The 12,536-nt window shown below is 33.5% G+C and overlaps 1 protein-coding gene across 5 annotated transcripts in view; it reads right to left on the bottom strand.

The window, feature by feature from the left end:
• Positions 1 to 12,536, bottom strand: part of Klc (kinesin light chain) — a 45,844-nt gene that overhangs the window by 11,956 nt on the left and 21,352 nt on the right. For all 5 annotated transcript variants that reach the window (XM_090103657.1, XM_090103654.1, XM_090103658.1 and 2 more), the window contains 3 exons: positions 7,151 to 7,364; positions 2,398 to 2,600; positions 1,087 to 1,214 (listed from right to left, as the gene is read on the bottom strand). In XM_090103657.1, coding sequence (XP_089959783.1) covers positions 1,087 to 1,214; positions 2,398 to 2,600; positions 7,151 to 7,339 — 520 coding nt within the window. In that variant the 5' untranslated portion in view covers positions 7,340 to 7,364. The remainder of the gene's footprint in view (positions 1 to 1,086; positions 1,215 to 2,397; positions 2,601 to 7,150; positions 7,365 to 12,536) is intronic.

The raw sequence follows: 12,536 nt of genomic DNA, 5'->3' as shown, positions 1-12,536 counted from the left end.
TAGAAAGATCATTTATTTGACTCCACAATTAACACAGAATACAATTAAGACAGCACAACATGAAACAAAACAATACAAGAATAATAAATCACTACATAGTATAAAACAAAGTCGCTTTCTCTGTCCCTATGTCCCTTTGTATGCTTAAATCTTTGAAACTACGCAACGGATTTTGATGCGGTTTTTTTTAATAGATAGAGTGATTAAAGAGGAAGGTTTTAGTATATAATTAATTAGGTTTTAGACATAGCGGGCGAAGCCGCGGGCGGAAAGCTAGTGTAAGAGTAAAATAAAACAAAGTGGAGCCAAGTCAGGTAGCCACTCAGCATAAGTTGCAACATAGTTGCAACGCTGATTTTCAGGTATTATTCAATAATTTAAAGGTATTATTCAATATTATGTTTAATCTGTTACTATGAAAATCTATTGTATTCTATAATGACAAGAAAAACAAACACTTTATAATGTAGGTAATGGAAAACGTAACGTAATTTATTGCAATGACCTTACGATAATTTGCATATCTCTTCAATAATAAACCAAATCTAATATTCATTAAAAGAATAACCGATACAGAATAACTTTTTGCTATATTTCCCATTTTTGCTACACTTTTGGCCGTGTACTGTACATAGGTCTGTCCATAGAAATGAACTATCCAACACAAAAATATATTATTAAATTCCAACCAATAGTTTCTCAGATTAGCTCTTTAATCAAACAATTCAAAAACCAAACTCCCAATATTTATATTTCTAGCCTTACACTTCAGCGACAACTTTCCAGCCGAAAAGAATCTTTTCAACTTTACGACATGGTACACACAAGTTACTTTAACCACACATTTTAGGCTATATTTCATAGATAATCTATATAAAAAAAATTGGTTGTTTGTAAAGTAGGTTTACGATCGAGATGTTTACGTGATAACGTGTTATTGGTGGCAGCGCTCGAGATGAGACGAGAGATCGGTCCGTCTCTCTCTCGTTATACCTGCGATCGCGCTCGTGAGGTTTTGGTGTGACACAAGTTTCTGAACATGTCACCCGAAAACGATTTTAAAAACGTTATCACGTCAAAACTCACATTTATTATTCCTATTGTCCTCATGATCGTCGTCTGGGAACAGATCGACCATCGGATCGTCCCGCTTGTTGTCCGCCTGTCCACTTCGGCTGGTATCATTCTCTTCTGTTATGTCGCTGTCGTATTTACTGTAATTAAACAAACAAATATATAATTAAATCCAAAAAATATGCTTTTTGTATTCAGGTACATATAAAGAAATTAGCTTGTAACAAATGTTTTTCTACCTTTCTATTATCACTTAGGGGAATGAAAAGGAGATGTTCTTCGATTCTTAGACCTACCCGATATGCACAAAAATTTCATGACAATCGGTCAAGCCATTTCGGAGAAGTTCAACTTCAAACACACGAGAATTTTATATTGGTATTAGAATATAATGTTTATGGTGTGATTTATAGTGTAGGTATAATAAAATACGATGGCTCCATAAAAAACACCATAAAGATACGAGCTTTAGTGGTGCTGGTGGGATTGGTACCATAATTTATTAAATGATGTGACGAAACCAGTACAAAAAAAAAAGAAGTTAAAGATTTATATCATAAAATTAAAAAATTTCATTCATAATTTTTATCTTAATTCTTTCAACACATTTATAGCCACCCATGATAATAACGATTAATCTCAACGTGTCATAAATAAATTAATGAACTTGACTGCTTTATTTCACATTAATCAAACTGATTTGTATAATCTGTGTAAAAGTTTCATTACCAATATTAAGTACCAGTTTTATCACATGCTGATGCCCTTGGGCCTAGTAAACACATATTTATGTAGATTTTATACATTACTAGCGGTCCGCCCCGACTTCGCCCGTGGTACATATGAAAAATAGATGTTGGCCGATTCTCAGACTTACCCGATATGCACAGAAAATTTCATGAGAATCGGTCTACCCGTTTCGGAGGAGTATGCAGACTAACATTGTGACACGAGAATTTTATATATAAGATTATTTATTAGTCGCTGTAACCAATATTCCAAAATATAATAACAGCGTATTTTTTCATTGGTAATCTTTATTTTAAAATTTTAACTGACAGATATTCCAAACAGATACTCTAGCGGTTTTTAGCTAGTGTTTATCTTCTTCCTAATTCTACTCCGAATCGGTGGTAAATGTAAAGAATATGTAATGACGATTCAAAAGTGCTTCGTTCGTTTCTTCGAAGAAGTCTAATTGAATAAATAAATGTTTGAGTTTGAGTTTTTTGAGTTTAATTCTTCTACAGGTAGTGGAACACGAGCCTAAATCTAGAAGAATCTAGAAGCCGTATTATAATGATGAGCTTTTGTTTATCTTACCGTATGGAGGCCATAAACTCCAAATGCTTGTTCTCCTCCTCGAGCTGCGAGACCCTCTGCTCGGAGGCCTGCAGCCTCTGCTGAGCTGCGGCCAATTCATCACGGAGCCAAGCGTTCTCTTGGCAGAGACGACGCACTTGAGTGCGGAGTTTTTGTTTCTCTGCTTCTACGGATTGGTGGTGGGACGCGAGCGCTACCATTACCTGAAAGAATAATAGATACAGTTAATTTGCGTTTGAATTGTGATAAGATTGTACTCGATTGTTAATAGAACAAACAAATCATTGTGTATGTTAAAAATGTGATCAAATGTTAAAAGAAAAGAACGGTCTAGGAAGAAAAGAATCGTACATTTCTGCAACAAATAGATAAATGCCAAAAAATTAGCCGATTTATCAATATTTCTTGAATTTTTATTAAAACATTTTTATGACATCTTCATACTATACTAGATTTATTTTACAACAATAACAACATACGATAGAAGTACTTTATCAATTTATATTATTTTATGTTTTATATGACTTTTCTAGTCTTTTGCTAATCATAAAATGATTTCATCATGCTTCCCGTCTCGTATACGTTTATGAATGGAACAAAACCCACCATACATCTCAAGCCTCCACATTTATCAAATAGCATTACACAATAATAAACATCACTCGACCAATTACTAACAGGCCAGCTAACAATTACCCACCCTCTTAGAGTTCAACAACCCCGTGCATCCCTTACGCACACAGGGGTTGATAAGCACCACTATCACATTTTTGTATGTACACAGAGAACGAGTTAGCCCTTTGTGTTTGTGTTTTGTTTATGCAATAAGTTTGCTAAGGTATAATAATTAATAATGAATCGGTTGCGGATTTTTTCCTATATTTTAATGAGCAGATAATCAAGATTAATATAAACGTTTTAATTACTGCATATTAAGAGGATAGGTATAGAAAATTCTGTTGCTCACGAAATAAATATGTACCTTTATTTGAGGTGACATAAATGTCTCAATAATTCTTGGAACATTTAGGGGTTAGACGAAAATTGCTCAAGATCATTATTAAAAATAAAATACGATAATATTTAGGAGCGTCTGCCAAGCAGATGGCATCAGATTTAAAGATAATATTTCTTCATATTTAGCTCAAAAATGTTACACTTTATTTTCAAACACAAAAATTGTTTGATCTAAATTAAGAAGAGGGATTTTTGTAATAATTCGTAACTAAGTAAGAAGCGAAATTTTGTTAGCACTATTTTTTTTATTTAATGTCATCTCTGTTCCATTGAGAATGAATTCTTACCAAGATGTAAGATAAAAAGATGTAATTTTAATACTGTTAGTTATAATTAAGAATTAAATATTTTTATTAGTATTTTTTAGTAGTTTTCTAGTTTTCTACATCAAGAAATTAACGGATTTTAAACGTCGGGAAAATAATATAATGCATAAATCGCGTTTAAAATCCGTTAAAAAGTCTTTAATGTCTATTTTTATTAGATTAGATCTCGGCCATTCACTGCAGTTTCAGTCAGTTCTCCTTACTCGACTCTTTACCTCATATCACTAAAATATGCCAACTAATCCATCATAATTAGACCCTAACCTAAAAACTGACGAATTTCCACCAAATTACCTCTTTCTTTCCAATCTACCTTTAGTATTACATGCAAATGAACCGTTCCACTTACAACACACGATCCTTTAAGAGAATATAGGGCACGCGCTAAAGCTCTTTGAGGTTATGCATGAAAAGTGCGACCCGAATAGAGTATTGAGCTTTCGATAGTGGGGATAGATACTGCTTTCATGTTCACCGCGTTTATCTTGCCGATATAAGGTTATGGGGAATATTGAATTTTAATCCATGGTTACAAAATTAAGCCTGCTGGGTTAATAGAAAATAATTTTTGAATTTGTTGTGATTCAAATATAGTCTTGAAATAATTTTTATTTTTTACTAGCAGTCCGCCCCGGCTTCGCCCGTGGTACATATTTCGCAATAAAAGGTAGCCTATGTTCTTTCTCAGGGTCTAAAGATTATCTGTGCCAAATTTCATCAAAATCGGTCCAGTAGTTTATGCGTGAAAACCATACATACATACATACATACAAACCTTTCCTCTTTATAATATTAGTATAGATACGTAAGTACTTAACTATTATATATTAACGCCTCCACAATTGACACTAAATACAACTTTGAATATGTATACCAAACACGTATGGTAAAGTGGAGTTAAAAAAAATTGTTTTATGACATGAAATACGTTATAATACTAGTTACTTTTCTTTTCTAAAGATTTATGCCGAAATCACCCAAATCTTACCATCTATAGAAACAATTAACCTTATTAAACTATATTAAATAAAGTATTTGATTTCACGCAACTTATTATACAATATTTCTCCATGACCGAGTTGGAATTTTCAGATTAAATACTATAAAAAATAAATAGCATATTGACTATAGTATAATAAATATTTTTGCGTACGTTTAACATTCTTAACGAACAATAATCGTTCTTTAGCTACTAGACCATAACCGACCTCGTCCGAATCTTTTTGATGTGGACATTACGTAATTGAAGGAATTAATGCTAGCATTTAGCTGTTTCCCATATAAGGTTTTCGTATTGACCTATTTCATAGAGCATGGCAGTTGTGTACCTATAATACCTATACCAATTATAATTGATATATTTTTGGAAATCTATTTGCGACAACACCCCAACTTACGTCACTATAGTTTTTGATTCCTTTGCTTATCAATAACCGTTTTGTACAATTTCGCAATAAAACCATCAAGTATTCAGATTAATATTCCAAATGAAAGCAGCAAACACCCTAACAGTCCCGAATTATGAGCGTAATATGTAAACCTCAAACTGGATGTACTCCAGCCACTATGGCGTATGGCCGACGGGTCGAGTGGCCTGACGATGCTCCAGTTTTAATTACTTCCCAAGCGCTTGTTGAGATACTGAAATGCTTATTATACAGGACTTTTGGGAAATGCTTGCGTAATAACGAATTAATTCTTTATTGTTTTCATAACAGCAAAAACGAAACAGGATACGAGAAATAGGATAAGGGTACTTGTATAGTTGTCAGCTTTATGGCGTAACGGACCGAAGAAGTCTAATTTATTGATTATCTACGTAAACATAACATTCTGTTGGTTACAATGTTTTTTTCTCAATTTCAGTTCGATGTAAGGCGATAATTTAACCACCCACTTAAAACATTTGTTAGTCCATTTCAGCTAAATATACGGTCAGAAGGCTGCACTAGGTTTCTAAGTTAATACTATCAGAATGTTATGTCGAAGGGAGACACGGATTTTTTCTTCCTAATATCCTATCGTTATCATTTTGCTTCTAATGCAACGTCACAGCAATCATGTACCTGCGACTTTAGACCATATTCCACCACACTGACCAGCTTAGTAACGATAAAAATTTCTATACAATGTAGTACAATGACAACATTAATCTCTGAAAGACTTCAGAATCCAATTCAGTGTTACATAATCGACTTACGGCGCTAAATGTGTGAGTCACGACGGCATTTACTTAAACTATTGCGCGATAAGACCGTGACATTGAACACCGTTAACTTCGTCCGCATTCGAGCTGACCTCTTAAGGAGTATTTGTGCAACAAGGCTATAAAAGCACTTCCGTATCAAAAAACAAGTCAATATCCTCGGAACCTGGCACAGAAATGGCTTTAAAGTTAACGACGAAATGTTTAAAGGACATTGACATTCTTTGCATAAAATTCTGCTAGTGTCCGCCTATAAACCTAATAACCTATAAACTTTGAGCCAAATCCAACTTTGCAGTAAGTTACGTATGCTCGAATTTTGGCAGCCATTGCCATGTTTAATATTTAAACCTATGATATATATATATATATGAACTCCAAAGTACCTAATGTACTTTGGAGTTCATACAGGAAATCCATATAGTCCGGGATCCATCGCCCATTTTTGCAAGTGATTACTATCAAGCTAATTTTTCGTGAGTAGCTTTATTTTGATGAGATGCCCAATAATTTCATGTATGAAACTCTCGATTGTGGTAGCTACCAGAGGAAACAAGGATAAAATATTTTGATTTGATGGTTCTCAAATATTAATTACTAACTGAATGTTTTTTTTTGTTCAATCTCAAGATAATTATCTAAATTATTCGAAAAAATATTTGTCCTACAAAATCTATGGTTTGATCAAAGAGTCCCCCTTTCCAATGTGTATCGATAACGACGTCATCATAAATGATTACTAACCAGCTGATTTTTTTATTTTCACTTATTTAATACTTATATAATTCAACAGACATATTGTCCTACAAATTGCGTAATAAATATTTGAGAACCGTCAAATCAAAAATTTTTATCCTTGTTACCTCTGTAAGCTACCACAATCGAGAGTTTCGTACATGAAATTATTGGGCATCTCATCAAAATAAAGCTACTCACGAAAAATTAGCTTGATAGTAATCACTTGCAAAAATGGGCGATGTATCCCGGACTAATAAGGCTGCTCTTTCAACTGTTTCCAAATATGACTAAACAACCTTTTATCAACCTTTAAAAGGTTAATATATGTACAAGCAATTTTTTATACAATAGTATTTTTAAACTAATTAACTTATCGAAGATTTATCCTACTATTGACATTATCGATTTTTCCTTAACATCTACTTTCACTCAATTCGATTAATATATTTGCTGCAACGTTACCAACCTGCGCCTCTCCCAGCCCCAGTTCTATAGCATCAATGCTCTTCCTCACAAGAGCCGCCTTCTCGTGTTCATGGTCCGTGTTCGCAGCCAGGCCTGCCAGCAGCTGTGTGTGCTCCGCCCTTAGCGCCTCCAGGCCGGCGGCGACCGTCCGCGCGCCGGCCACCATCTCCTCCTGCGTCATAGCCGTCATTCTGCCCAGCGATTCGATCTTCTTTCTGTGGACAAGCGAGATTGGACTGTAAGTTGCGAGCTGTTAAAGTCTATTATAGAACGATATGGATGTTTTACCAGTGCCCTCGTATAATATCCTTGTTAAAGTTGCATACTTATTACAATTTTTTTCCTTAAAATGTTTAAATTGTACCTTGCAAAATAATGTAATCTAATAACGGATACAAAATTGTGAAACACTTCTTAGGAGTATTACGACGTTGAAAGTGATGATATTCCGAAATTTATCAGTTTTCGAAATACAACCGGTTATTGAAAATAACATACACACATGTGTAGCTGATAAAGTTAGAATATCTAAGATAAATACAAATAAATACACAAACAAGATACGCAATGACCATGCAGCAGACCTTGTATAACATGTATTGATTTACTCTAGAAAAATAATCCACACCTTAGGTGTTAAATTTAGCGTTTACTATTATAGTTCTATGCTATATGTAGGATAAATAGATTTCTGCATTGACCTATTAGTATGAACTTTGCCTTGGTATATTATATAAATAAACATGTACATATTATGTTATATAAATAAGTATGAATTATGCTACTTATTTTTAAACTTTAATGTAGAAAACCAAAACAGAGTAAAATTATCGATCGATATTTGTACGTCGGAATATTTCTTTTTCATAAATTACGAGAAACAGAAGATTCAGAACAAAAAAAAAGCTGAAAAGGAATGACTGAAAAGTAGTGTAATCAAAGTAAAGGTGACATCGACCTTATAGACTAATCACTATGTTAAATAGACTCCAATAAAAGAGAAGTCAATGATAATAATAAGGCATGTCGTTTTCAATCCGATATGTAATAAATGCAATCACGAGACAACATTATGTTATTGTGTCTACTGTTTTTATTGCGTATCATTTTTATTTAAAAGTACCATCACTTTTTTAAATACGAGTACTTTAAATACAAAGTAGGACAACATAACTTTAATTCTAAAACCTAATTATTCTGGAAAATCGATTTTATTTAATGGCAAAAACATACATGTACATGTTTCAGATACAGTCGATACTTAAGAACAGAATAAGTATATTTACCTAAGAACAGAACCAAATTCAGTAACTAAGCAGGATGAAGTTATATAAGTGAAGTTTCTACCATTTGTTTGCACAAACCGCAAGAACACAAATTAAACTTCAAGCTACGTCTAAAGTTTAAAACTTTAAAAACTTTCCTTAAAGTCATAGTTTCTATCTCACAATTAAAAATATATTATGTATTAAAAAAAATCAGTTTCTAATTTCTACATTTAGCATAAATGCCATTTTATATACCTACCATACAAATTCTATAGATTTTTTTCATTATTCAACTACTGTAGTTTCTAATCTATTCAGAGAAATTTTTTAGAAATCTGAATTGAAACAATTCTGTCAAAATAAAAATTAAAAAAAATCCACACTAGCGCGAGCTGTGATCGGCCGTTTATCTTGCATTTTTAACCTCATTTAAAAATTGGGTAATCCCGAACTAAGTATTTTTTGACGGTTGTTGAGCTCTTTCAAACATAGCTTTATCCAATCCATTTCTTTTTCGTTTGTGTCTGAACCCAGTATGACCAATTTCATAAAATGACGATATCACAACTATATTTCCAAAATCAAGCATATTAAAATAGGAAAAACTTATCTTTGATAACCTAATCGAAAATTACCACATTTTGATAACTTGAACGTTAACACACGAGAAATTCTTATTAGAAAGTAGAAATTAAAAACAGTTATTCATACGTTTGCATTTCTAGAAATACGAGCTGAAGACCTGTCCATTTACACATATTAAAAAGGGAAAATTCAACAACTTTTTTTTTCAAATGCTTTGAATGTATTCGAATTTAAAATAATCATAGGAAACACAAACTAAGTTTTGTTTTTGTTATCATTCATCTATACGTAAGGGTTCAAATTTTTTAATATCATATAATTTAAACTACCTTAATCAGTTAATTGCTGTATGCCACTACCCACACGGTTAAAGTATCAAAATTATTTTAGTGCTCTATACCCACACATCTATAGGTGTGGAAACAGCCGTAAAAACGACATAACAATATATATAGTAAAAAATATGATGAAATACAGGAAACGTATGCAGGGCGCAGCGTGGGAGTGACAGGTCGGAACCAGTTTGTTTCGCAATTGGTCATTATAGGGATATCCGATATCGGATACCATAAAGCATATTGGTGACTAATCAACCGCTTAAAATACTCTTCTCTCAACATTTCTAGTGAGTTTAAATGATAGGTAGATACTACTAATCTATTCTGATTGTTATATGAATCAATTTTTTGGGTGTTTGTCTTTACATAATCATAGATAGGCATATTTATTAATGCTAAAGAGATCAGGCTAGATGCACAAATGCTTATGATAAAGATTTTATTAATAGAGTAATTTTCGTTCAATACGCAGACGCATGTTACTCCCTAGACAGTTTTTAAACTAAACCAACATGTCTTCTTCAGTGGAACTTATTTCCAAAGCGCGTTTAGTCCATATAGTACAAGTAAAGTTTTACTTCGTTTCCTATGAATTTCCCCCGACGATCTGAACTTGTTAGTCCTCTATCCATAGATGGCTTAGGTTACTATCGTATATTCACAAAATATTTTCCAGGTATATATTCAGCTACAGACTACAGATTTACGATGTGTAATTAGCCAAACATTTGATATTTTTGATTTATATGAAACATTAAAATTAAGTGACATACATTTTTATACATGTATAAATAACTACCTTTCCGCTTGCGGCTTCGCCCGCGTATTCAAATAAAAACCCGCATTGTTCCCGTTCCCGTGGGATTTCCGGGATAAAACCTATCCTATGTTTTAATCCAAGTTATCCTCTATATTTGTGCTAAATTTCATTGTAATCGGTTCAGTAGTATTTGCGTGAAAGAGTAATAAACACACACACACATACATACACATCCTCACAATTTTCGCATTTATAATATTAGTAGGATTTGCATGCTTTTAATAACGGCTAAACATGCTGGAAAACTGAATTGTAACATCCTTGTACATCGTGTTTACTGGCAAATAAATGAATTTGAATTTGAAAAAAAGCTCTAACATAAACTCTATTCCAAATATAAAAATGAATCGCAAAATGTGTTGGTAAGCGCATAACTCGAGAACGGCTGAACCGATTTCGATAATTCTTTTTTTATTATATTCCTTGAAGTACGAGGATGGTTTTTATGTAGAGAAAACGTAAATATGTACCACGGGCGAAGCCGGGGCGGACCGCTAGTTCCAAATAGATCTTCAGACATTCCTACAACCTCTATCAACTTTTTCCAGTTCTTAGAACGTTAATCACAACACGTATATGCAATTATTCATAACAGCATTTCATGAAGTTAAACACGTATCAAATTACGCCTGTTTATCCGAATCCAATGAAGCAAATCTAGTTTGACGTTCGTAACGTGACACTGTTGTTAGTGACATAATCTGTGGAATTGGGTTACACACAAGGACGGAGGTATGAAACGTTCCGAGTCAACTTGTTTTGATTACTCTCTCAATTTGATGAGTAAAGCTAGAATAACACGCTTGTCATATATGTTGACATTAACGAAAGTAAGAAGATCGATTGACGAGAAATTTCGCAAGTTAGTAAACAATACTGAATTTCACATCAGAATTAGGAAGCGACATGAATTCAATTTCAACAACAAAGCTCAAAACATTGCTTCAGCTGCAAATTATATGTAAAAATGTAATTTCACACATGGTAATGGTACACTGTAGAGTATTTTTCCCAGTAGATCTTTAAAATTACTTTACAAAACATATTCGGCAATCACATACCTATACCCAAACCAAACGTAATATGTCTAGCCACAGAGCTCGTAATAAATAACGGTTCATATAGACCTGTCATAACTGACAAATAATATGGTCAGTGTGGTACGTGAGAAGACTCCACAGGAACTCATGTAGCATGCATTACAATGAGCTCAAAGAAATGGGTCAATAGTTCGCAATTTCCTTGGCTAAATTCACACCCGCAGATTATCTACGTGATGGATTTAAATTAGGGAGTTATATGAAATTGAAAGCGCTCGACAATATTTACTGTCGCTGTTAACCTAAGCTGTTAACAAAAAAAAAAACCGGCCAAGTGCGAGTCGGGCTCGCGCACAAAGGGTTCCGTAGCAGCAAATATAATAAATTACAGTTAAATCAACCTATCTCAAAAACTATAAGAGATACTTTGATCAAACCAAAAATCGTTGAAAGAGTTAATTAGCATGCATCACCTCTATTTTTTTTAGAATTTTATACCCCGTAGTTATAAAAATAGAGGGGGGGGGACATACTTTTTACGACTTTGAGAGCTGATATCTCAAAAACCGTTCACTTTAAGAAAAATGTTTTTTAGAAAACTTTATATCATTTTAAAAGACCTTTCCATTGATACCCCACACGGGTATGTACATCGAAAAAAAAAATTTCATCCCTCAGTTACATGTATGGGGGGCCCCACCCCCAATTCTTTTTTTTACTATTTAGTGTCATATTTTTGTAGCGGTTCATACAACACATATTCCCATCAAATTTCATCACTGTAGTACTTATAGTTTCCGAGTAAATCGGCTGTGACAGACGGACAGACGGACAGACGGACAGACGGACATGACGAAACTATAAGGGTTCCGTTTTTGCCATTTTGGCTACGGAACCCTAAAAACAGCACGCGTATATACTATATTTTATACGTCAACGAGAACCAGTATCTCTTCCGTGAGAAGTCACTCAATGCCATTTAATTAAATATGTAAACAAACTTAAATGGGAATGCGCTCACGGTATGCGAAATTTAATGTTTTTAAATTTTGTAAATATAAGATGTGGCCTTGAAAATGATTAATTTTGTATTTTTGTTATATTCTTTTTACACATTATCCTAACATACCTACATTATAAATGCGAAAATAACACTGCTTGTCTGTCTGTCTCTTCTTCACGCTTAAACCACGTTTTAATCCCGGAAATGCGAGTTGACCAGGCGTACAAAACCGCGGGCGGTAGCTTTCCGCCCATCATAATTTTCTTTTGAGCAGTAACCTGCATTATGATGTTATACTATCCAACCTACGAATATTAAAACAGGACTGGGACA

Source organism: Colias eurytheme, chromosome 7, assembly GCF_061535395.1.
Source record: "Colias eurytheme isolate Ceu_HAF_F1 chromosome 7, ilColEury1 Martin Lab GWU primary, whole genome shotgun sequence".
Classification (NCBI taxonomy): Eukaryota; Metazoa; Arthropoda; class Insecta; order Lepidoptera; family Pieridae; genus Colias; species Colias eurytheme.
Note: the sequence above shows the minus strand (reverse complement) of the source record. Positions and strands in the feature narration are given on the sequence as shown.